We start from the raw sequence: 27,191 nt of genomic DNA, 5'->3' as shown, positions 1-27,191 counted from the left end.
GAGGAGAGATGGCTTGCAGACCATGCTGGAGGATTTGCTGCTCAACAGATCCTGAGCTCACTGACACATGTCTGATCTTCCTTTACACAGAGCGCTCATTCAAAAGAGATTTAAAGTTCTGCACACTGATGCTGGCTCCCTGATATAAATCATGCGTGAAAATTATATGGACACAAAAATCACTGGAGCAAGCGATGATGGTCAGAAATTCTGCGGGAGCAGAAGAAAACAGTCCCCCACAAGGCTCTAATACAAAAACACACACTAAGAATGGTGACTAGAAGGCAAAAGCCAAATCCCAGACTTTTTGGGCGGTTTAGAAATCCAGGTGTTGTGCCCAGTTCTGACCCGCCACCACATTATTACTCTAGTATTGGTAGGTTTAGGAGTAGGTGTTGGGGTGGGGTTGGGATTAGGCAATCAGGTAGCAACTTTATTATTATTATTTTTTTAGGTCCAAAAACATAATATTGGGTTATGTTAGCTTACCCTACATTATGTTGGTTTTTAATCCATGCCTCTGTCAGGTGACTTTAATATATCTCTCTGTTTTGACCCTCTCCTCAACAGCAATGGAATTTATTGGACATTTTTTTCTTATAGGTATAGGCCTATTTCCCTGAACAGTAGTCTCTTCTAGACTTTCAGATGAGATCTTAACATGAATGAAAAATAATAATAATAATTCAACACAATGTATGCAATTAAAAATGAAATTTCAGTATGAACACACTGGTATAATCTAAATTGTATAACTGAATAGGGTAACATTGTGAAAAAATTGTCTCATTTGTGTGTCATTTTATTTCTCAGAAGGAATTCCATTTGAGGAAAAACTACAACACAGAGATCTCCTGAGATTTAAAGGACCAGCTCTTAAAACTTCTAGGTCCTGTTACATTTTACTGCTTAAAAATTTTTTTTTTACAGTAGGCGTGTATGGGTGTGCTTAATATTAACTGTATTATTTTAGATATTACATGCTTGCAGTAAATGGTGTTTGAGTTTACATTGGGTGTGTATCTCATATGTAGTGTATGTTTACAGTAGGTGTGTGTGTGTGTGTGTGTGTTTCCTCTTGTCTGTTTCCGCCTCCATTTTGTCACTTGTGTGTGTGTGTGTGTGTGTGTTTTGTGTCTCAGCTAAAGCCAGTGAGGAGGAATAACACACACACACACAGAAACTCTTCAGCTGGTTCATTTTTACACAGATCACCAGAAATGGACGGGTGAGCATTAAATGCGCTCTTCATTTATGTGTAAAAATGTATAAATTAATAATTTAAATACGAATTAGAAGAGTTTCACACTTGCTGGAATGCTAACGCTGCTAACACGCTAGCGTGGTCAAAACTTAAACAACCGTTGTTTCATAATATTTTTTGTAACGGTTGTATTGTCTTGTATGACATGCCAAGAGCAAGAAAAATCGCAAGAATTCCAATAAGTAAACTACAAAAACGAGTCCAAAAACAGCAAGCATGTGCTAGCAGGTTAGCCTCACTAGCTGTGTGTTTGCTCACGTTGTGCACACAAGATTAAACGGGAGTTTAATTGAGCGAGTCTTTTAAATAGTTTTATTTATAATTAATATATTAATGTGCTGGCATATGATGTAATTCCCCAGTGGACCTCATTTAGGTTGTAATTATATGATTTCATGTTCGCTTTTTTACCATCATAAAATGTATAAAATAAAACAATCTTTCAGTGTTTATATAATGTGTCAATTTGCATTCAAATAGGAGAAACGTCTTAATGCTTATAAAGTTCTGGTTAACCAACTAGCATCAGACGGCTGTGTGTCAAAACCTAGGGAGCTGGTTGTTACCTAGACAGCACTCTGGACATTATAGTCCCATAACCTGCCTAACGTTACCCAAATTGCATTTTTGGACATCTTAATGCCGAAACCTAGTGATCTGCCTTACTCATTTTCATCTTTGAGCATCTAAGTCTCATAACCTAGTGACCTGCATCCTTAAAACAGTATTTTAGCCTCAAAATTGAATTTGCTTGAAACATCCTTTTTGAACTTCAAGCCTAGTAAGCAGCCTACCTAGACAGCATTTATACATGCATTTCTGGCCTGCTGGAGGAAGAGTGGGATAAGTAAATCAAATACTGAAATGTTCATCAGCTTAATTTGTTGTCATATAATGGAGGGGGTTTAAAAATATTCGGATTAAAGAATTTCTAGCCCTCCCTTTCTTTTTTATTCCTGAATTTACATTAACTGAATTAACATGTTTAGTGTGTCTGATCAAATATCACTTTGTGTTTTCAACAGAATTGGTGATGTCGCAGTTGGTGTAAAGGTAAACACTGTTTTCAGTATCCTTTGTGCGGTATGTATTTTGGATGATGGGTGGATGGATCTGTAGTTACTAAAGTAAACTCATGAAGGATTTTGCAGTGCAATAGCAACTTGACAAAGGCAAATCAGCACAACATGCATTACTATGAATATGATCATAATGTTTTGTAATTTAGTTTTTAATAGATGTCCGCCTGTTGCAGTGGTGAGACCAAGTGGAAACCACAACAGAAATTTGACCCCATAGATACCAGAGCAGTGTGGTAAACCAGGGTATTTTTTACGATAAAAAATTCAATAATTACTCTGCGATAGGGCTGTCTCAAATACAAATTTGTCATTTGATTATTGCTATACAAATAATTGCTTTTTTCAGTTAAAGTGTCAGATTTGCTATTAAGCTTAATAAAGATCCACCTGTAAAAGCATGGCATTATATACAATAATATTGTGCAAAAATTTAAAATATTACTTTCTTCTATTCGTTTTGTATGGAACCAGCCATTTTAAATATTGCATTTTGGCAATATAATATTGATATTGATGATGATGATGATGTACATGATGATTAAATATAATGCAATAGTATTTCCACCCTAAATTTCCACTTTAACATGTCATATTTAAGGCAGGCTGATTTAACCCATGAGTCATTAACCCAAACCCAAACCCAAAGGCTTTTATCGACAATTACATGACATTTATGCAAAGAGTCAGTATTTGCAGTGTTGGCCCCTCTTTTTCAGGACCTCTGCAATTCGACTGGGCATGCTCTCAATCAACTTCTGGGCCAAATCCTGACTGATAGCAACCCATTCTTTCATAATCACTTCTTGGAGTTTGTCAGAATTAGTGGGTTTTTGTTTGTCCACCCGCCTCTTGAGGATTGGCCACAGAATTGTGAGTGAGCCCACTCCCTTGGATGAGAAGCAACCCCACACATGAATGGTGTCAGGATGCTTTACTGTTGGCTTGACACAGGACTGATGGTAGCGCTCACCTTTTCTTCTCCGGACAAGCCTTTTCCAGATGCCCCAAACAATCGGAAAGGGGCTTCATCAGAGAATATGACTTTGCCCCAGTCCTCAGCAGTCCATTCAATATACTTTCTGCAGAAGATCAATCTGTCCCTGATGTTTTTTTTGGAGAGAAGTGGCTTCTTTGCTGCCCTTCTTGACACCAGGCCATCTTCCAAAAGTCTTGGCCTCACTGTGCGCTCACACCTGCCTGCTGCCATTCCTGAGCAAGCTCTGCACTGGTGGCACTCCGATCCCGCAGCTGAATCCTCTTTAGGAGACGATCCTGGCGCTTGCTGGACTTTCTTGGACACCCTGAAGCCTTCATTACAAGAATTGAACCTCTTTCCTTGAAGTTCTTGATGATCCTATTAATTGTTGATTAACCCAAATGTTTCATAATTTCAGTAAATGTTTCTAAAATATGACATTATGTAGGATGATAAATGAAAGTGAATTTTGAGCCCTCACACTATGTGCATTTCATGCCGTATTCACTTAAATTTGCGAATCATCAATGGCAGTGTCTGGTTGGAATTAATAATGAACAGTAATTGTGATCAGGTCTCAACGCTATGGGTTTTTTCTGATGGCCGGTCGAGCCAGTGGTTCAAATTTTACTTGCCCTGCCAATATTTTCACTGCCCCTGATTCTAATTTTGATACCAAACTAAACACTACAAGCCTAACAAATAAAAAGCTCTATTATTTAAGACAAATTAACAGTCAGTTAAAAAGAAAACATGAACCAATCACAAGCAACAACACATAAATATATAACAAAGATACACATTAAATTATTCTTTAGGAAAAACATCAGACGGACTGAATGAGACACAAATCCACTCTCTAACAATAGGTGGCGCTTATGGAACAGCAGCGATACAGTGTTTCCTTGGTTACCGCTGTACAGAAAGCAGCACTGCGCTTATTAACACTACGTTAAAGGCCTCTGTTAACTGCTGTTTACATGCTTCATAGTATTTCCACACAAATGACATTTTGGAAAATTATTACAGTGCAGTTTGTGTGCAAAAAAATGGCCAGTCGATTGGTGCATCAGTATCCAGTAGTGCTGTGTTCAAAATATTAGTGCTGGCCCTGTATCGATATTGTGGCACGTGCACAGCAGTGGACAGTGCTTAATTTGGATACAAGAACACCATTTAAAATTGAGGGGAAAAGTGCAAGGTTTCTAAAAAATAATGAATAGAGCATAATACAGTCGTGGCCAAAAGTTTTGAGAATTACATAAATAAATAGAAAAGTTGCTGCTTAATTTTTTATAATAGCAATTTGCATATACTCCAGAATGTTATGAAGAGTGATCAGTTAATTGCATAGTCCTTCTTTGCCATGAAAATTAACTTAATCCCCAAAAAAAACCTTTCCACTGCATTTCATTGCTGTCATTAAAGGACCTGCTGAGATAATTTCAGTAATTGTCTTGTTAACTCAGGTGAGAATGTTGACGAGCACAAGGCTGGAGATCATTATGTCAGGCTGATTGGGTTAGAATGGCAGACTTGACATGTTAAAAGGAGGGTGATGCTTGGAATCATTGTTCTTTCATTGTTAACCATGGTTACCTGCAAAGAAACGCATGCAGCCATCATTGTGTTGCATAAAAATGGCTTCACAGGCAAGAATATTGTGGCTACTAAGATTGCACCTAAATCAACAATTAATAGGATCATCAAGAACTTCAAGGAAAGAGGTTCAATTCTTGTAATGAAGGCTTCAGGGTGTCCAAGAAAGTCCAGCAAGCGCCAGGATCGTCTCCTAAAGAGGATTCAGCTGCGGGATCGGAGTGCCACCAGTGCAGAGCTTGCTCAGGAATGGCAGCAGGCAGGTGTGAGCGCATCTGCACACACAGTGAGGCCAAGACTTTTGGAAGATGGCCTGGTGTCAAGAAGGGCAGCAAAGAAGCCACTTCTCTCCAAAAAAAACATCAGGGACAGATTGATCTTCTGCAGAAAGTATAGTGAATGGACTGCTGAGGACTGGGGCAAAGTCATATTCTCTGATGAAGCCCCTTTCCGATTGTTTGGGGCATCTGGAAAAGGCTTGTCCGGAGAAGAAAAGGTGAGCGCTACCATCAGTCCTGTGTCATGCCAACAGTAAAGCATCCTGACACCATTCATGTGTGGGGTTGCTTCTCATCCAAGGGAGTGGGCTCACTCACAATTCTGTGGCCAATCCTCAAGAGGCGGGTGGACAAACAAAAACCCACTAATTCTGACAAACTCCAAGAAGTGATTATGAAAGAATGGGTTGCTATCAGTCAGGATTTGGCCCAGAAGTTGATTGAGAGCATGCCCAGTCGAATTGCAGAGGTCCTGAAAAAGAGGGGCCAACACTGCAAATACTGACTCTTTGCATAAATGTCATGTAATTGTCGATAAAAGCCTTTGAAACGTATGAAGTGCTTGTAATTATATTTCAGTACATCACAGAAACAACTGAAACAAAGATCTAAAAGCAGTTTCGCAGCAAACTTTTTGAAAACTAATATTTATGTAATTCTCAAAACTTTTGGCCACGACTGTATGTAAGCTACAACAAGGTTGAATCTGGCCTTAGAGGAACACAACCGCTGATATGAAGAGATGTTATCCCCGAAACATTGCGCAATATGTAAATATTTGTTAAGTGTGTTACTTATCTTTGTCAACCTGCAACCCTGTGCACGCGCTCTCTTTCCACTATAAACACACTTGCTTTCTGAAAACACCTGTTAGCTTACAGTTAAGCGATCTCCTCTTCAATATTCTATTCTCAGAACATTGTAATTCATCAAGTGTTTATTTACACGAGAGAGAAAGAGGAGAGAGGCTGTGCACGTATGAATAATTCCGTTTTGCCGCATTTCTCTATTAACAGTGAAGCTGTGGCTTTAATTTTAACACCATGTTTAGAAAGATAATTTAGCTCTTGAGCGATTAAGCTATTTATATTTTATAAAAATATGCGGGGCAGTGCTAAAAAGATTGTTCCTGAATGTCTGATTGCACGCAAAGCGTGATCTGTGTGAGTGACGGAGCGCGTGTGTGCATAAGATACAGAAGATTATTGATTATTAAGTGCATTGGTTTAGAACGCTTAATTTTATTTTTTAAAAAGTAGAGAGTGGATTAATTTGTGCAATGATAACCTACCATCAATGTTAAGATGATTTTAAGATATGAGTACATTAAAATATAAATTCATTAGGATGAGTAAATTATTATTTATGGGCTTAAAAACAAAATGCAAACAATCAGAATGTTGTACCTGGTGGGGAGTGCCCAATGTAAAAGTTGAATATATGCTATTACCTATATTGTACTGTGGTACAGTTATGGAGGCCCTTCATATTGCAGAGGTCAACTGCTTATAGTTAGCACTGGCCCTAAAGTATGCAGTGTTTCATAAACAGCTGTTTTACTAAATTCTACCGAGGTAAAATTCAGTGCAGTCCTGTATCATAATACGTATCGTACCGTGGCCTCTGTATCGTGATACGTATCATATCGTGACTTTGCTGGTGATACACAGCCCTAGTATCCAATGTGTAAATAAAATATAGAGGAATCACTATTAAAGCTACAAAGTTACTCCCCAAGATGGGTATTTTGAGATAATTTTGTATGTATTTGTCTGTCCAAGCGCCAGAAGACACTGAAAGAATCTCAATTCGGTCCTCAGGCATTGTCACACAAAACGCAATGCACGAGTTCTGTATATAGTTTGCGCCTTGAATGCTTTAAAATCACTTGTATTTTTTAAATTAGCAAGCCTTAAAAACACATTCAAATTATAAACATTTGTGACGACGCAGCAGTGGCCCGATCTGGCAAGTGACAAATTCTTCAACTGTCCCAAGCGTCTTTCATGCTGGCTGGCCCCTTATTGTCAAGCCCTGGTGATTATCTCAGACCTACACAGTGATAACCAATGCTGCTGCTATCTCACTCTTTCTTATTCTTGGTTCATCCAAACATTGGCAGACTTTGAATAGTAACCATTAACAGCCAGAATGGGATCTACAACCAATTCTTTTTATTTAAGATATTTACTATTCCCTTATTTTTTGGTGGTAGACTACTAGTACTGACCTTAATAAATTTGCGTCACTGAAAGTTAGAAGGATGGTGTCGGCTTGTCTTTAATTTTTTGCTGTCCTGTTGGACTTGCAAGCTGTAGCCTGGAGTATGTCTTTGCCAATGTCTCTGTCACCTCATTCAAAAATACAATATATGCTTTTTTTAGTATTGCTGTCAGGAACATAATTTGTCTTCACAAGGTTTGGCATTAATTTCCCCTCTTATTTTTTTAAACTTATTTGCGTATTGTGTGGCATCAAAGCCACATGAAAAAAGACAAAGAAGCCTTGGGTGATGCAAACATTATTTGTTTTTGAATGGACAAAGAATTGCCAAGCCATTAAAGTGCATTATTGGATATTATTATGTAGCTGATTCTTTGTCGTTGAAAGAAAAGTGTTTTGTGGAAATGTAGAATTGTCCCTTATATATTAGACACAGGCCTGTTACAGGTCTCCATCTCCGCTTTTCAAAAAATTAGCCTGGTAGTTATTGAATGGGGGCAGTTTATGTCCAGGATAGTTAGAGAAGAACTTATTCTTTTCAAGAGATGACTTCTGAACACAGGCCTTTTAACTCGTTTTGTTTGCCAACAACAGAATTTTCCTCCCTGAAAAACAATGTTAGACAATCTTTCTGGGAAAGCAGGTGGAAAAAGAAGCATTTGATCTTATTGCTTTAAAGACCTGCTTTTTTCCCGTCTGTTCTAATCAGCTTTGATGCTGAGGCTTGTCTGTAAAGACCTTGCCATCTCTTAATGCATTCTTCTGCTTTCGGTCGTTTCGTTGTGAAACTTCACCATTCTCTTGATTGTTTGTCGTGTCGATGCCCAGAAGGCAGGCTCGGCAGCGACTTCAGTGGCGCCGTAAAAGCAGCGTTCATAAAGAACCATTCGGTGGAATTTTTGGAAGGCAGGACCTGAGATGATCCTATTAGGAAGTTTGTTTTGCGACATTCACCATTTGCCTGCTGTCCCATCCGTCACTTTTAGCTGCACTTCAAGCGGTGGCCTGATCGCGCCAGGGCCCTTCGGGAACGTGGGCAGCTCAGGAAGAGATGACAGCATCTGACATCTTAGACTCAACAAGATTAAAGCAACAATCTAGAAAAATAAGGCGGAAAGGCAGAAGCGTGTGGACGTGTGTTTTATGTGCTGTGATTCCTTAAGCTGTCCGCAGAGAGCTGTATTTCATTGTTTGGTTGAGGGGATTGTGAAAGGAGGACATCTTTATTGTAGAGCAGGATTTTAGTTTTCTCTTTGTGTTTCTCCGCAGAGAGGATCAGATGAGCTGCTGGCCGGCAGCATGTATAACAGCCCCAGTTCTGGGCTGAGCAGTATAAGCGGTAAGTGTTCCTGACTTCCCCCCTTTCCAAAATATACAGTTTTCACAACCGTGAACAGCATTAAAATAATCCAATTATAACAGATGTTTCAGTGGGAAATCTGATCTGAGAAGATCCTATCTGGGAATAACTTTACGCTTTCCTGTAGGTGGGCACCCACTCTTAAAAGCATGTGACCGGAATTGCGATTATCTGCATCTTATTACAGCTTCTCCAGCAATAGATTTCAATATCCCATTCAGTAGAGGAAAGACTTTACCCAATTAAGGGAAGCTTTGTTACTTGGATTCTTTCAATTAAGGATCTCAATCGGAAATGTAGTGTGAAATGTAATAGAAGAGAAACTTAAAGTGCAGTTTAGACACACTTTCAGTCCTGGCTGAGTATTAAAAATCTGCATCTTTTAACTTGATGTTGGCAATATGGTTCAACATTTTTCCTTTAAAATGTGTTCTCTTTATCCCCAGTATAATGTCTTCTTTCTGTCCACTTTTGGCAGATGCGACATCCAACGGTAGTGACAGCAAAAAACTTCGAGTTGAAGACAGAGTCGGCGATGCCCAACTATCCCGTGTTCTTCACATTAGAAAGTTACCTAACGATGTCTCGGAAACAGAGATCATTGCCCTGGGGCTTCCTTTCGGAAAGGTCACCAATATCCTCACACTGAAAGGCAAAAACCAGGTGCGTGGGCAAGCTGAAATAGTCTTGAAAGAGATTTGCTATTTCTGGTCCGACTAACAGTTTTAAGTCCACTGAGTTCATCTTACCTCGTCACTGAAATCGTCTTTGTCTTAGGCGTTTCTGGAGCTAAGCACAGAGGAAGCTGCCATGACAATGGTCAATTATTACTCAGCTGTGACACCTCACATCCGTAGTGTGCCAGTCTACATACAGTACTCAAATCACAAAGAACTGAAGACCGACAATTCAAACCAGGTAACAAATGACCTAACTTTTCTTGAAAATGTAAATATTTCAAGGGACAGCCAATCAGAACATTTTTGATCTTTAAAATCCAACTATGCTGACCAGATTTTGGAAAAGTGAGATTTTGTTTTGGGCAGAATAGTCAATTAATATATATTCTGCTATTTATAGTGTGCACGGAAATTTACACTACTGTTCAAAGGATAAGGAGTCTGTAAGGTTTTTAAAATGAATATTTTAAGAATATGCCATTTGATAAGAAATACAGTAACAACAGTAATAATGTGAAATATTGTTCCTAAGTATTATAAATATAATTTACGATTTTAATATTTTAAAATGCAGTTTATTCCTGTGATTGCAAAGCTGAATTTTCAGCAGTCATTTCTTCAGTCTTCAGTAATGATCCTTTAGAAATTATTGTAATATGCTGATTTGGTGCTCAATAAATATTTCTTATTATTCTCAATTTTGAAAACAGATGCGCTCCTTAATATTTTTATGGAAAAATTGATAATAAATGAAGGATACTTTGAAATGGTGGAAAAGTACAAATAATAAATCTATTTGTTGTTACTTTTTATAAATTTAATGTATCCTTGCTCAAAAGAAGTATAGATTTCTTAAAAAAAAAAATTGAACCCCCCTCCCCCCCAAACTCTTTAACAGTTTTGTATTTTTTGATATTGCTTTGTTGTTGTAATAAAACAAAATGTTGTTGGTTACTTTGCATGTAATTCTGACCGTTTCTTTGTTTAAATTGTGTATTTTTTGGGAAAAATTAGCTGCTATGAGGTATGGACATCTCCCATTATATATGTTAAAATAGTGCTTGTGTCTGATCTCCAGTCAGGTGGGACTCTCACATCAGGGTCTAACTCTAGCGATGGTGGTGGTATGGCCTCCAGTCCAGTGCTGAGGATAATCATTGATAACATGTTTTACCCCGTCACCCTTGATGTGCTGCAGCAGGTAGGGGACACCAATGTTTGGATCAGCCCTTTTATTGAGAGTTTACATTGGTGAAAAATGTATGTCCTGTTGATGCTGTGTGTTAATTATGCTGTTTTTTTTTTTTTTGTAATGTCTTTTCCCCTCTGTTGATAGCTCCCCTCAATGCTCTGCTTTCTCTGTCAATAGATCTTCTCAAAGTTTGGCACCGTCATGAAAATCATCACATTCACCAAGAACAATCAGTTTCAGGCCCTGTTGCAGTACAGCGATCCAACCAATGCGCAGCAAGCTAAAGTGGTGGGTTTGCTCTCAGCGGAAGATGATGTGAAAAGCAAGTTTTTAGTGCCCTACGAAGACGACACATTCTTTCTTTCTGTCTATCTCTCCTTGTTCTTTTTTTCTGTCTTTTTCTCTTTTGTTCTAGGCTCTAGATGGTCAGAACATATACAACGCCTGCTGCACCCTTCGAATAGACTACTCTAAACTCGTCAACCTGAATGTAAAATATAATAACGATAAGAGCAGGGACTACACAAGGCCGGAGCTTCCTGCTGGGGATGGGCAGCCCGCTCTGGATCCCACTGTGATTTCTGCCCTGGGTAAAGATTCCACTTCCCTGCTCGGTAAGATCCCAGGTACTTGCCTCTTTTTTTATTACTATCTATTTTAGTGTTTGTTGTCTTCATTCACATGCCCAAATGCACCCTCGTTGCAAACCAGTCCAGATCCATACTATATACAAGATGTCGTATTTTAGAGGACCATTTTAGCTTCACCAATGTCTTAAATGTGATGCTTGTGGCGTGAGATGCTTAATAAAAATAGCAAGATGTGATGCAACTACCCAAAACATTTGTCTGATGAGTACCCAAGGAGACAAAATGGCCATTGGTTCTCAGTTCATTTGTGAGCCGAAACCATAATTTCTTCATAACGTGATTGATTCTGAGTGCCACTGAATGGGGACAGTATTTTAATCAGCATCATTGATTTAACTCAGCTTGTCTGAATGGTGAGAAAATGAAAATGTAAAGCTGTGTTTATGAATTAGAATGTGCTCTTAAGTACTGTAAAATGTCAGGAAGGCCGGTGTCTCTGAGCGCCTTGATTGACCTTTTCTCAGAGATCTACTCATAAGGCCTCTTAATTTAAAATGCAATTTGACATTTCCCCTGCCACGTAATCAAGCAGGTATTTTATTGATATTAGGCTTAAAATGATTAGGTTTTAAAATCCCACATGGTCTTAACCTGGTCCCTCTCACATCAGGACGAAGAACTAATATGTGTTACCTGTGTGTAATTCCGGTTTTATTGGCTGGCACAGCTTAGGTAGACATGAGATGATGACTAGGACACTTTCTTCAACTTTTCTCTACAGTTAAAGTTGGCTGAATGATTGCCTATTAAATATACAGCATTGGCCTACAAATTGTGCAGTTCTCTCTATGTATGTTCATGTTTTTGGACTAGAATGGCCATTTCTTCCTTCCTGTGTGATTGCAGGTGCTCTGAGCCCATTGAGCGCGGCTGCTGCCGCCGCTGCTGCAGCTGGAAGAGTTGCTCTGTCCGGGCACTCGGGGGCTAGCGGAGTGCTGCTCGTTAGCAATCTAAACGAAGAGGTCAGTATACTGTTACACTGTACAGTGTATCTCAACCTCTGCTTCACATTTACATATTTCTGTTTGTCATGTCATGCCATGTTACATGTTAAGACTCCTAGAAAATGCCACTTCCTCTGTAAGGTTTAGTCCTATAGTTTTGTCTGTCCACACCATAACTTTAAAAGGTGGTTTTCATGTCTACACAAGCATGGCAATCACAAAGAACTGGGGTAAAACTCTGTGAGTCAAATGCTTGAAACTGTGATCAGCTTCTCCTGGTCTTCAATCTCCTGCATGCCTCTTAAAAACTTTATTATTATTCATTATTATCATTATCAGATGCTCCTTTTTATTTTTTAGTATGAATGTATCCTTATCCTGGTACTGGGTAACTACATCTGGCACATTTATTTGCTTTTACAATGTAGAAATGCATAAAGCAGCCATTCTCTGACCAAACTCCTGCATTTCCTGTGTACTGACCTGTATTATATATTTTTTGTCCCCCCACCCCACCCCTTCATTTATATTCTGCATTCGCTTCCCCATTTTTCTCTATTTTGATTTTGTCCCTCTCTTCCATCCTGTCTTTCTCTCTGTCTTTTTTTCTCCCCTCATATCTGTTCTTCTTGCCACGCCTTGACCACACCTCGTTATTCATGTTTTTTTTTTTTTTTTGCTTGAACAAAACTTCGGACCCCCCAATTAACCGCCCTGAACCATGATCCATGACCACTTCACCATTCTGCGGGAACCACCCTCCGTTATGGATGATCTGTTCATCTCTGCTCTTCCTCGACTCTTCTCTCTGTCCGCTTGCTCCTCTCTCCTTCTAAAGATGGTTACGCCCCACAGTCTGTTTACCCTCTTCGGTATGTTCTTGTTAGCTCTACTTTTTTTGTTTCGTTTCTGTTATTCTTATTATTCATGTGATTTTTTTTATTATTATTATTTAAGTCAACATGAAATGAAAATTTACCTAGATGACTTCATTATAACATGCTCCTGTAGATATTGACCAATAGTTTTCTTTTATGCCTAGTGCCAAGTGTTCAACATAAATTTGACCACTTTTTACGCTTTTTATTTGTATTTTGACCTGTAATTCTATATATTAAAGATCTAAAAAAATTCTATATAAATTAAGTGGAAAGAAATTTAAGTATTTATTAAAAATATCAGTTATTGGTTTAATCTATTGACTTATTTTTGGTAGTGAACTATTTTTATTAGTGAACTAGTTTAGTAATTTTTGAGGCTACTTCTCTAAAATGTTACAAATAGTTAATGCAGAAATTAGTTAGTAGTTAACTTAAGAAAGGTTACAATATAATGGCTCTTTCATGTCATAATAGCAGTGTACTTCACATGAATTTTTTGCCTCAAAACTGGGTGCTGGTTATGGTGTAGTACTTTAATCAACTGCAAACTCATAATCCGGCTCTGTTGTAGCATAGAACATCCACTTTTTATTAATCAATTCCAAATGGATAAATGTCAAATCCAGCCCTACGTACTTTTTCCTGTTGAATGTTCTTGGAAGTACATAACATTATGGAAATAAAATGGATTGTGAATGCCATTTCATGTTGACTTTAAACCATTACCATTAATTGGCTTTTAGAGTAAAAGTCTTTTGCCATTTTTTTTTTTTTTTTTTTTTTACTTTGAGCCTTTTGAAGTATTTAATTTGTTTCAGTGCACGTGATCTTTGGTTAAGTTTGCACAGTATTTATGTTCCTTCTTAGTTCTTAATTCCTTTTGAATTTGAGGGTGTATATATCCGAGTCTTCTTGTCAGGTTGTGATTAGTTTTCGCCATTTCCATGAATGTTCTGTGAGTCTATCAGTCTGTCTTTCCACTCTCTGAGTCTCACTTCTTACTCTTTCCTCCCTCTTTCGTTTCCTCTCCGGCTGCTGGCTGCTCTGTTCGCAGGGGTTTATGGGGACGTGCAGCGTGTGAAGATTCTTTTTAATAAGAAAGACAGCGCACTGATACAGATGGCCGATATGAACCAGGCTCAGCTTGGTAAGACTGCATACTGAAACATTCCACTTTTATTCATTATAGTGTTACAGAAGATTTCTATTTCAAATAAATGCTAGTATTTTGCATTTTCTTTTCATCAAAGTCTCAAAAATGAGTACGATCTCCTCAGATATAAACTGTTATCAACATGAATAAGACATCATTCTTGTGCAGCAGCATATTAGAATTATTTCTTAATGAGTAATGGTTGCTGAAAATTCAGCTTTGCCATCCCAAGAATAAATGAAATTTTCAAATAGAAAAGTAATTTTATATGTTAGTAATAATTACTGTTTTTACTATATTTTTTGATCAAAAACTTCTCATGTGTCTCCTTCTCATTTCTCTTTGTTTGTTTGGATGTGCCTCAGCGATGAGCCATCTAAATGGTCAGAAGATGTATTCAAAGATCATTCGCATTACGATGTCGAAGCACCAAACCGTTCAGTTACCGAGGGACGGTTTAGATGACCAGGGTCTCACGAAAGACTTTACAAACTCACCTCTGCATCGTTTCAAAAAGCCCGGCTCCAAGAACTTCCAGAACATTTTCCCTCCTTCTGCCACGCTGCATCTGTCAAACATCCCGTGAGTAAAAAGCTCTATTCGGCACTTGTCAATCTTTGTGTCAGTCGTCGGGGGGCTAAGCCATTTTTCTGTCATGTTTTGAAGGCAAGACATAACTGAAGAAGACCTCCGAGTCCTGTTCTCCAACTCCGGTGGCACTGTGAAAGCTTTTAAGTTTTTCCAGTAAGTCTGTCAACGTTCAGCTCTTGACAGACTTACATCTAAAGATGCTTTTGTCTTTTCTTTCATTTGTGTGACCATTTTTGTTGGCCTTTATCTCTGCAGAGATCATAAAATGGCTCTAATTCAGATGACAACCATCGAGGAAGCTATTCAATGCCTCATCGACCTCCACAATTACAGCATGGGTAATAACCACCACCTGAAGGTCTCCTTCTCCAAATCAACCATCTAAAGCAACCCGAGAGGTCTTGCTCCCAACTGCTTTTCTAGCGTTACCTGTTGACTGTTTAAATGCACTGGGGACCACAATTTCAAGAGTTTCTTTTCCCAAGTTTCATTCCACAAGAAGCTATTGAAAGAAGGAAATATTGTGACTGTTTTCAAGGTCATTTTTTACCCCGTTTCCCTGTTGTCAGCGCTCTGACACTTAACCTCTTCAGTGGCGGAAAGGTGTTGTGGTGTCTGCACCTCTTATAATAAACCAAAAAGAACGTGCCTTACAAAACCTAAATTAATCTTTTCATACTTCATATTCTCAAACCCAAGCAGTCCTCTGAGTGTGATATTAGTAAGTTTGGTCAAGACAAAAACATTTTTTTCCTTTTGCGTCTGATCCGTATAATGTTTGATGAAAGCCTCTTGGATGTTTTTTTTTGTTGTTGTTTTTTTCAGTTCCTAATGTCTGTGACATTTCAATTTAAGAATTGTAAATAAACCTGTGATTCCAGTGATGGTCATTATGAGATGTTAGGCCAATTCTCAGCCCATCAATCCAGTAAAACCTTATGTTATTTGAAGGGAAACGAGAAAGAAACCTTTTTATTTGACATTTTGCTCAATTTACACCATTTGATCTTAGCTTTTCTTTTATCTATGTGCGTTGTCTTTATCCTAAGTGGAAGGTTATGCTTTTTTTCTGCATGTACCAACTGGTGCATCTTTATTCCTAGTGTTGCATGGATTGGAAATCACTTCTTTGTGTGATTTGGAAAGACAACTACAGTGGAAGGGACCAAAGTTTATGTGCCTATAGTCTTCATTTACTCCAAGATTGAGCATTTTAGTTTGCTTTTCAGAAGAGAGAAGACTCAAAGAAAGTCTTATGAGAAGAGTTGGGAAAATTAATAACATTGATAGGCAATCTACACTATGACTTATTAGAGGGACAAAAAGATCTTGTCTATTTTGTTTTATTTTGTATTTTTTTAAACTTCTGTAGGAATGTATGATTCGGCATAGTTTTGGATGTGGCACAATTAAAAGACTTTTTCTAACAAAAGCGGGACGATTTGACTTGGTTGTGTGTTGATTTCTCTTTCTCTTTCCTGTTTTCTGCTTTTATCTGTAGCATGCTCAATAAACACTTGTGTAGTTCAGCATTCGCTTTCTCTCTCTGTCTCTGCCACCCTCCACTCCTTTTAATGGTTCTGATGTTTTGTTCACTTCCAGGGTGGGAAAAAGCTTCAGGAAGTTTGAAGTGTCAATAATTTTGGCAGAACTGATTTGTTTTGCAAGCAAAGTGTTAAAAACACAATTTCTCACCCTGTAAATCCTTTTGCGTGTGACCCATCCATCTTTCCTGGATATGAAATTGCTTTGCCTTTTAGTTGATCCTTTTAGTTAACACCTAATTCTGTATCACGTTCATGTGCTTCAGCCCTTCCTCTCTTAAAAACATTGATATTTGCAGTGAATTTCACTGCATTTGTCTTTTTTTTTTCTTTTGCTATATTATTTTGCATGCACTTACAAACAGTCCATGACCTTCATTTATTTCTGAATGTTCACTGATTTGTTTGTTTTCTAATAGGTTTTATGCTCTGTTTTGTTTTTAGAATTACGTTTTTTTTTGTTAAATTGTGTGACCAAGCATTGAAAAGATCTTTTCTTTTTGTCTTTAAAAGAAGATAATTTTTCTGTTGTCGTCTGAAACATTAAAAAGTGGATGAAACCTCTGAGCCGCATACGTATGTGGTTTGAAATTTCGTTGAAGTTGGTATTTCAGAGATTTGTTCCAGATTAGATTTCAAGTTGTTTTTGGTTAGTCAGGAAGTGATGTCATATATAATATGCAGTAATGTGCATATTCACACATTTTCACTCATTCTTTCCCCGTGTCAAGAACTATGGGGTGTTTGCTATAAAGTGAATAGAGCATGAGTGAACAATTAAAATATTTCAGACAGCTTGTACATGAATATAATAGGAGTAAAAGCACAATAACACTCTACTGCTTATGCTGTATTTTGCATCATCATGAAATCTCTGGGTGAGATGTAATAATGGACTTGAGCAGAGGCAAAATTTTCATTTTTTTTTTTGTCTTGTTTCACAGCAAATCCTTTTCACATTAAAGGGGTCATGATGCGATTTCAATTGTTCCTTACTTTTTGGAGTGTTACAAGCTCTTGGTGCATAAAGAAGATCTGTAAAGTTGCAAAGACAAAAGTCTCAAATCCAAAGAGATATTCTTTATAAAAGTTAAGAGTCAACCACACCCCCCTAAAATGGCTCATTCTAACACACCCCAACATGTCTACATCACAATGTGTGAAGATTTGCATAACGCCGCCCAGATGTTCACGCAAAGAAAGAAGGCGTAACTTAATCTCACTGTATTGTTGATGCTGTGCCGCCATGTTGTGTAGATGCTGTGTGTTTCATTGTGAAAGCGAAACTACTTTGTTTGGTCTTCCAAAAGAGGACAATATCCACTTCATCATGCCTAGAGTTAATCCGTGCTGGTCGCTGAGGAAATACATCAACTATGCGCTGTGGACCGACAGATCGGCCTCCATCGTGGATGATGGGGAGTTCAGCCCTCCGAGTGTGAAGCTGTGTTTCGTTGCAAAAGCGAAACTACTCTGTTTGGTCTTCCAAAAGAGGACACCACTAGAAATCAGTGGTTAAGTTGTATTTACAACACTGTTCCAGAACAGTTCGACCCAATTATTCAGATGTATTTAATGCATTTTATGGAGGACTGTTTCCTGATCTGCCGGCTGTTCTGATTCACATTTTCACAATTTGCCACTCATGATTCAAATGCGAGTTTTGAGCAAATACAGACATGGTTTTGTGTTTACTCGGTGCAATGCACTGTGTAAAAAGACAATATAAGTCAGTATGATCAGTAATTATGTTCCCACTTGATGCAACAATTGCTTCGTTTGTAATTGGTTTTATTGTTTTTGTCTTGTTGCACCTGTGTTCTGATTGGGACACTCATCACAGTATGTTAAGGGGTATAACATTTCCGTCACACGCTTGAGTATTCGACCAATCACAACACACTGGATAGCTGGCCAATCAGAGCACACCTTGCTTATCAGAACAATGAGCTTTCTAAAAAAATCGACGTGTTTCAGAAGGCGGGGCATAGAGGAGAAACAATGTGCAGTACGTGGAAAATAATGTTTTTTGAACCTTAAACTGCATAAACACATTGCATTACACCAAATACACAACATAATGTTCTTTTTAGCAGCATCATTTGACCCCGTTAATAGTTGTGCAAGAATGATGTAGAAGACAAGTTAGAAAAAACTAAACTTGTGCGTGATAAAACATAAATGTGAATGCATGTTTTCAATTAGTATTAAAAAAAAGGTTGTCTAACTCCCCCCTTCAGCATTCCTTCATTTCACCACTTTCTCGCTCTGTGCCGTTATTGAGTCTCTGTGTTGACTGTTCGTACTGTGATGGACGTCCTGTCTTGCCTTGTCTGATGAAGACAATCCTCTACCCTGTTTCAAAGTTGGGTTCTGGATGCTGCAATTCATCACAGACCAGACGGCAGCGTTGCTCCATGCTGCTTTTATTTTGCACACTTAAATCGAAACACTCGTGTTCTCGATCTACCTTTATAAACAAAAATGACACAATAAATCAGAGCAGGGACCCAGACCAAATCAATACCTCGTCTGGAGCGTGAATCATGTGCTCCAGACATCTGTATCCACCCGCCATTACGCTGGCACGGGGAGGGAGCTAGTCTTCTCCCCTGGCCTTTTGTTTTCCATATAAACCCCTGGAATAAGACCTTTGGTGAGGAGATTTACACCTGATGTCTTAATGTAGAACAAAGCTATGTGTCAGTTAGCATTTTTAATCTTGCTTAACAATTTTTGATCAAGTTTTTTCTACTTTCTTTTTTTAGTGCTAATCACAGACAATGCAAAATTATGTTCGTGGGAAACAAATTCAATACTCAAAGTATTTCATAAAAGATGTTTGTGTTTATTATTTCTGCTTATTTTCTGTATAGAGTAAAATGCATCGAATATACTTGAAAAAGGCATACTGAGAGATAATATATCCCACAGTTCCATATGTTCAATTTGAATTTCCACGAACAAACTGTAGTTAATATCAGATGACATTTTTTGACTCATTATTTAACTAGGATGCCAAGAGTGAAGACAATTTTTACACACAATTGAATAAGAAATGCAAAAAGTTTCTATTTCAGATTAGTGTTGCATATGTTCTTAAACTGTAAAAAAAAAAAAAAAAAAAGTAGAGTAGATATACTTGAGCAATATTACACCATTTTGTTTTTCAGCTTTTGTTTTGGTGAAAATATGTTTTAAATGTAAACCCCGAGCTCCTGAAATATCAATAATGTGTACAAGTGAGTAATGTTGTGAATACGACATTGCATATTCTTTATGCTTTAGTTATTCACTGTTCATGTTTTTAGCATTTTGTTTCAAAAAAGTGTGTATTTACAAAATACTAAATCCCAGAATGCTGTTACTGGAAAGAAATGTAGGTAATATCACATGCCATGATATGACTCATCATTTGATTAGTTTTTTTTCTTAATCTAAACAATTTGAAAATATTATTGTTGTATAATAGGACCTTAAACAATTACAAAAATATATTAACAGTAGGTATACTCAAGCAATAATACGACATTTAATTTAATTTTGATGAAAATATCTTCTTAAATCTATAACCCAAGCTGCTGAAATATCATGAGTACAAGTTGCTACAATGAGTAATTTTGTGAATACAACATTGCAAATCCTTTAATTATACATTCTTCATGTTTTAGAGTTTTGCTGCAAAAAGTGCATATTCACAAAACTTTCTGTGGCTTTCAAGATCATTTCTGTCAGATGTAAGTTGCAATATTAGTATATTGTAAGTATATTGTACAATAGTGTTTGTTATTGTCCTTTTGCATTATAGGCACAGTATTTTCCTGTTTAACTCTGTAAAGCTGCTTTGACACAATAAAGGTGACTTGACACACATTTGTGTGTTAAGTCGCTAGCAAAATGCTTCATTTTATCGTTATTTCCCGCTTCAGCACACAAAGCTAAAGCAGGGCATTATTGACTTATGAATTGATTATTCTTGACTTATGAATTGACTTGACTTCTATTATTAATGGTGTTCTTTTTTCAGAATAATTTTAATTACAGTAAAGTTGCACATGTTGTTTAGTCTTCGTTTAGTCAAAAAAAACGTCATTGACAAATATTTTCCTTTAAAAAGGGTCCTTATATCATCCATTTAAAATGTTACAACCATTCCAACTTATTTTAGCCTTCTCCCCTGATCGCTCTCTTGGCTAAACTGATTGACAGTCATTTTTAATGTGGTTTAAGTGTATTGTGGTTCTCCTCATTGTTGCAGCAGAACTCAGTTTGCCTTCCTTTTAATGGAGATACAGTCGAACGCCTGCTGTTGTGATATTGTATTCCATTTACTAAGTTCACTGCTTGATCATCTGTGCGAGTCTAACTGCTAATCTATAATCACTGCAGTCAGGCAAGCCTGCTCAGTTAAAGGGCCAGACCATCTCAATACATCACCTGCTCTCATAATCTAAGCGTGCCTCAACCCTGTTGCCCCTGGTGGTGTGACATCTAATTCAGCTTGGGTCCTCTGATAATGACAGTATTGATTTAGATTGTATGTCGTTTTTTCTCTCTTCAGCTGACATGCTTGTCTTTTTATGCTATGGTTGCTTCAAGATGAGAGCTCAGATGGTCCAGTGGGACTGTGAGATTGTCATGTGCCGTCTCCAATCACGTGGGTTTGAAAGTCGCTGTCTGTATCTGGAAAATTACAGCGGTTTAGCTTCTGTTTGTTCTGCGTTTGCCTGGAGACAGATGAAAAACACTGTGTGGTTGGGTGAGATTTCCTTTCCAGAAGCACTGGATTTACTCTATTTTCAGGTACTCAATAATTAGTTTCAGTGGGCTTCTTTCACAAGGAGAATTAATTTATGTTTATTGTTTTTAAAACAATCATTTTCTATTCTAACATAAATCGGTGTATTCTGTTCAATTATTCTCTTTAATATTGTTTACAAAAACAATGTAAATTATCACATTCAGTGAAACAAAAATTAAGTAAACTGTCTTATTCAATTGAACTGTTGCCATTCCAAGTACCAAAATATTCTTATGTATATTAGATGTGACAAAAAATAAGTGCACCAACAATATTCAATGCACCAACATCCTTATTTAAATTTAATGTAAAAATAAAATAATAATAATTTGTCATATTCAATGCAACAAAAAATATCAATATATACATTTTTCCATTTAATACACCCACAAACATTTTGTAATTTGTCGCATTCAGTTGAAAAAAAAAATCTATTGGTTCATTCTGTGCAACAAAATATTCCAGCTGATCTCACGGCAATTCGTACATATTTTACAAGGTGGCTGATTCGTATGAATTTGTACGACTTCATTCGTGCTAAATCGTACGTATTTTACGAGTTGCACAATTCGTATGAATTTCTACGAATGACCTACATCTAACCCCGCCCCTAAACCTACCCGTCACTGGGGTCTAGACAAATCGTACAAAATTGTGAGTGAGGTTGTACGAATTTGTACGAATTAGACACCTCATAAAATATGTATGAATTGGTCATGAGATAGCATTGAATATTCTTAGGTAAATTGTTAAATGTGACAAAAATGGTGTATATTGTATTTAAGAGAACAATAATATCCATATATTTGTTGCTACTGGTTGCATTCAGTGCATCAACAAACATCATGTAAATTGATCCATTAATTTTAACAAAAATTAAATCAACGTTGCATTTAATCTATTAACAGACATTCTTACATAAATTACCGAATTCAGTGCAACAAAAATGAAATTTTCAATGCAACACAAATTATATAAATTGTTGCATTCAATGCACCAACAAACATTAATATATAAATAAATAGTGTTCAGTGCACCAACAACAGTTTATAAACTGGCCTATTTAATGCAACAGAAATTAAATTGTATTCAGTGCAACAAAAATATTAATATATACATTTTACATTCATTGCACCAACAAACATCCATTATTTAAACTGTATTCAGTCCAAAAAAAATATTCATGTATAATTTGTTGCATTCAGTGCACCTACAAACATTGTAAATAGTCGTCTTCAATGATTTAAAAAACTATTCGCACAGAAGTTAGTTCAGTTTCATGAATGTGTCACACCTTAATGAACAGTCTAAACTAAGTAAAGCTCATCTCTGTCCGCTGAGACTGTTTTGATGGTCATCTCAAGCTTCTGATTCCAGGCCATGAAGTGTCTGAATTAATGCCTGTATTTCCACTGCAAAAGGTATAAATCTTGTAATCACTCCCCTTAAGCCTGCAATTAGATTCCCACTTAGTCGCAGACACTCTTATCATTTTTCCTCCCATTTTGGAGCGGACACGCTCTGCCCTCTTGCTAAGCAAAGGCCCAACGGCTTATGTCTTTACATATAGAGGATGTTTCTGTGCCACAATGGGGTCTCGACCATCTCCAACCTGCCACCCTGCTGAGAAGGGTGGTGACTTCGCGCATGCTAATGTTTAGAGAAGGCCTAATTTCTCGCACCCCATATTGCTATCTTCCTCCATCTCCCACCACCCGCCCTTCCCTTGTTTCCTATGGTCAGAGAGGAAGCAGGTGGAGAGGTCAGAGCACTAATGAGCCGCTCAGGGAGAGAACGACAGGAGTGTGCATGTGTAAATAATCTCTTAATTACAGGGAGATGCACATTGAATAGGAAACCCTTCACTGTGATATCTTCATTCTCTTCCTTCGACCCCTCCACCCGTCCTCCCGCTCACACCAGGTTCACTAAATCATAAAGAGCCATTTATGCAGACATTAAAGCAAACTCTACAAGATTGCTGTATAAAAGGTAATTTATGATATTGAACTAGCTTTTATCTATATGCAAAATCCCCCCCCCCCCACACATTTAAATACTTTATGCAAAGATTCAAAGGGGGGGGGGGGGTTGTATTTGAGAACGTAACTTGGTTAGGCTCTATTTATTTATAAACTGAGCTATGAGATCCAACATGAAGATTGTTGCTGACTATTGTTTTTCATGGGGTGGATTTCTGCTCAAGGGCTTTTCTGGAATTGTCCCTATCAAGGGTTGAGCTCATATTTTAGGTCTCTCACCAGCTACCTTTGACATCGATAGTTATAGCTTATGTTGAGGACTCCTGGCAGACATGATATCCACCTAAGGTGTGAGCAGATTCACGTGGTTGAGAGCGACAAGAAGGATGAAGGTGAAAGACAAACAGAAATATCGGAAAACATTCTAGTCTGGTTTGGTTTAGCAGTAGCTTAGGAAAAAAAACTGCCTCTGTAATATTTAGCTGTGCGACAAACTGTTTTGCAACATCTGCATTTTACAATTTAACCCTGCTAAAAACCTATAAACAAATTATATATATATAATATAAAAAATGTAAAATATTACTTATTAAATTATTAATTAGTTCATTATATATATATATATATATATATATATATATATAATACATGTGATGTATTTATAATTTAATAATATAAAAAATTATATTTATACTACATATATATATATATATATATATATATATAATGAAAAATGAAAATAAATCATAATTAGCCCTAATTTGTTTATGCCAAATATAAAATGTTTATTTTCTTTATTTTTTTGATACAAAAATCGATATTTATAATACTTAATTAGTGATATTTGAATTTTTTTAATTTAAAGGAAAATGTCAATAAAATCATGTAGAAAAAACTGCTGTCCTATTTATATGAATTGCCATTTTCTATTAATACAAACATATCATATATATATATATCATATATATATATGCTGTGTCATATTTATATAGTGAATTGTTATTTGCCATTGATACACAGTAATATTAGTAATGTTATTCATTTTGAATTTTTGAGGATATTACTTCCAATAACAATGTAAAAATAAAGTGTGTATATATATATATTAATATTATATAATATTAGTAATATAAAAATATTACTCAATAATGTAAACAAAACAAAAAATAAAAGGTGCTGTGTCCTATTTATATTGTAAATGTCATTTTGCATTAATAAACAGTTAATAAGTTAGTAGTATGATTATAACAGTTTGATTTAAAGTTGATCCCTCCCACTGCGCCCTCAGTGTCAGTTTGCAACAGTAACAGACTTCTGTTTGTGTGGTATAATTCAGCAACCTCTTTGTTATTTCTTAAATAGGCAGTTCACATAAGTAGTTCTGTAAATGTAGAGTCTTAACAAAATGCATTCTTGCTCAGATCCCCTCCAGAGGTTAGTTTAAAACCTCCTGTATCTTTGCCATCTCTGAGTACTGTAGTTTAATCATACAGCGGGGCCGGGGGAAAACTTCTGCATATTTTTATTATGAAAGGGCATCAAAAACACAAATCATGCAACCTTACGCTTCCTCTGCAGAATTACATGTCTGAACATAAGCAGAAGGAATCCTGTAGGTGCATAACTAAAACCCTTCCAGCCACGCAATTTACCATGGGTCAATAGAGTGCGTCACAAAGCCGTGAATTTTCTCTCTCATCTGTTTGACTTTAGTCCCGGCAGCAGAAAACAGAAGTGCTACTCTTGTAGCTCAAGGTAAAATGTCTGAGACAGACTTACAGTTACACTATATTACTATATAAAGCTAAATATGCAGAGATTGCATCATGCCATCTGTTTGCTCTTGGCAGGAGAGCAAGAGTTTGTTTTTATGTTTCTTCAAAATCCCATCTGTAAGATAATGCATAATGTCTGGAAGATTGGGATCACCGATTCATATTTTATTCACCCTTTATTTGACAGCAACATATAAACAGAACAATCCTTCCCTTGCAATAAGGTACAATGGTATTAACATAAAACATTTATACCATGGAAAACACAAATTTTTTGTACATTAGATCATTGTATTTCACTTTACTGGAATGGAAAAAAAATATGTATTAGAGTACAAGTAAATATAAGTAAATATAAGCAAACATCATTATAGTTATTTCATGCAGTAATGAGAGTTTGGGGAGGAAACATGATTTAATGCTCACTAAAATAATCTTGTGTGTGTGTGTGTGTGTGTGTGTGTATGTATGTATATGGTAACTTACTTTTTATCTCACAATTTAAACTTTTTCTTATTCCGAGTTTTTCTCACAATTCAGCCCTTTTATAAACTCAATTCCAAGTGTACTTCTTATTATTCAGATTTTATTTTATTTTTTGTTTCCACCACTCTTTTGTTTAATCTCACATTTTCAGAGTTTTTTCCTCACAATTGCGAGTTTCTATCAGGAGATTCTGTTTATGTCGTGTAATTTTCTTTATATATCTCGCAATATCTCACTCAAAATTGTGAGAAAAAAGTTATGAATTGAGAGATTAACAGTTTTTACAAATTTTAAGTTTTGTATTTATTTTTAATGTGGAAGAAACATTAGATTTTATATATTCATTCAATATATTTGAGGATAATGTCAATTTTCTTTTCTCAATTAAAAGATATTTTAAGAATTATATATACATACATGTATATATATAAAACAGTAGCTATAATTATAATCATTTTAAAAATTCATTTTCTTTTGATTGCCAGTTCTTAGAGATTTTAGCATAGTACCACTAATATTGTAGGGGTGGCATTTGCATATCTTAACCCTCAAACCGTTTCATTTGAAGTGGTTAATGTATCCCCCTGTACACAGGTCACATATATAGGGGACATATTCAGTGCTGCAGCTAATTGTGATTATGTTCTTGATTCCTGCAAAGTGATTCATTTAATGAACAGATTATTGGTATGATGACATACAACCGGTGAGTCTATGGAATTACTCCACACTGGAAATGATATCAATGCAGGAGGTGAGGTCACTTTTCAAGATCTAATCTCCCTAAAAGGTGCATTACCTGGCCAAAACAAGCTGAATGTCCAGCAAGTTCTTTACGCCACTAGAGAGGAAACTCATAAACATTATATCAAAATTCCTTTTTCTTCTGTGTTTAGTTTGTGAATATTGTTTTTGTGAATATTGATTTACTCTAGTTTAGTTGCTAGTGGATTTTGGTTGTGCTTGTGTTAAGATAAGGTCTAAATAATATAAGATACAGTTTGATTCTAACACACAAAATGTCCCACTGAAGCAGGGTTACGCCGGTTAGCTTTAGCAGTTAGCTCCCATGGCTACATCACCATTATAGGAAAAAAAGCCCTGTTTCATAAATGATGGCTATTCAAAAGAAGGATCTGAAAAACAAATGGAATTGGAATTTTTTACTTTTATCAGAATGGTAAGAAATTTGGTAAAAAACAAAACACACACACACACACACACACACACACACACACACACACACACACACACACACACACACAAAAACAGAACACTGATTAATTCTATAGCAACCGGGACTTCTAATGGCAGCTGTAGTGGCACAGTGACTTTACCAATTAGCGATTGGCTCTTTTACTCAGAAGGCGGGACTTCCTTCAAAAGAGCAGCCATATTGAGCGTTGCATTTCCCCCAATTCAAAACTATACAAGTGACATGTCTATATACTATACAAGTATTAAGTCTGTTTAACACTGCCAAAGACTTAAGGTGTGTTCACACCAAGGACGATAACGATAGAAATAAGACAGCGATAAAAATATAGTTCTAAAAATCATTCTCAATATTAAAGAATAGCAGAGTCCACTCCTCAACTATAACGATAAAGGCATAGAGAAACGATATCGTTGGAATCACTTTCAGAAAGATTTTTTCCAGCTGATGAACAATTAAAACATTGACAGCCAATCAGAATCAATCCTGAATCATGGAGTGACAAAAAAAGATA

At 36.7% G+C, this 27,191-nt stretch overlaps 1 protein-coding gene across 2 annotated transcripts; it reads left to right on the top strand.

Moving 5' to 3' along the window:
- The first annotated feature begins 1,074 nt into the window (after positions 1-1,074).
- On the top strand, positions 1,075-16,403 carry LOC132124203 (polypyrimidine tract-binding protein 2-like). Of its 2 annotated transcripts, none has more exons than XM_059535114.1 (14): positions 1,075-1,228; positions 2,290-2,317; positions 8,692-8,761; positions 9,261-9,445; positions 9,560-9,700; positions 10,541-10,663; positions 10,832-10,942; positions 11,070-11,268; positions 12,151-12,266; positions 13,087-13,120; positions 14,184-14,276; positions 14,648-14,864; positions 14,949-15,026; positions 15,129-16,403. In XM_059535114.1, exons 1-14 carry the CDS (start codon positions 1,221-1,223, stop codon positions 15,256-15,258), a joined length of 1,533 nt encoding a protein of 510 aa, XP_059391097.1. In that variant the 5' UTR covers positions 1,075-1,220; the 3' UTR covers positions 15,259-16,403. The 2 variants fall into 2 exon arrangements, with proteins under 2 accessions (XP_059391097.1, XP_059391096.1); XM_059535113.1 differs by having other exon boundaries at positions 11,070-11,280.
- Positions 16,404-27,191: the final 10,788 nt, after the last annotated feature.

Source organism: Carassius carassius, chromosome 42 (assembly GCF_963082965.1).
Source record: "Carassius carassius chromosome 42, fCarCar2.1, whole genome shotgun sequence".
Lineage (NCBI taxonomy): Eukaryota > Metazoa > Chordata > Actinopteri > Cypriniformes > Cyprinidae > Carassius > Carassius carassius.
The sequence above is the reverse complement of the archived record's forward strand: the minus strand, read 5'-3'. Positions and strand labels throughout refer to the sequence as shown.

Excerpts from the sequence above, each read along its gene's own strand:
- LOC132124203 (XM_059535113.1), top strand. Across the intron at positions 2,318-8,691 it reads ATGTCGCAGTTGGTGTAAAG|AGAGGATCAGATGAGCTGCT; the intron begins GTAAACACTGTT and ends GTTTCTCCGCAG. Across the intron at positions 12,267-13,086 it reads TTAGCAATCTAAACGAAGAG|ATGGTTACGCCCCACAGTCT; the intron begins GTCAGTATACTG and ends CTCCTTCTAAAG.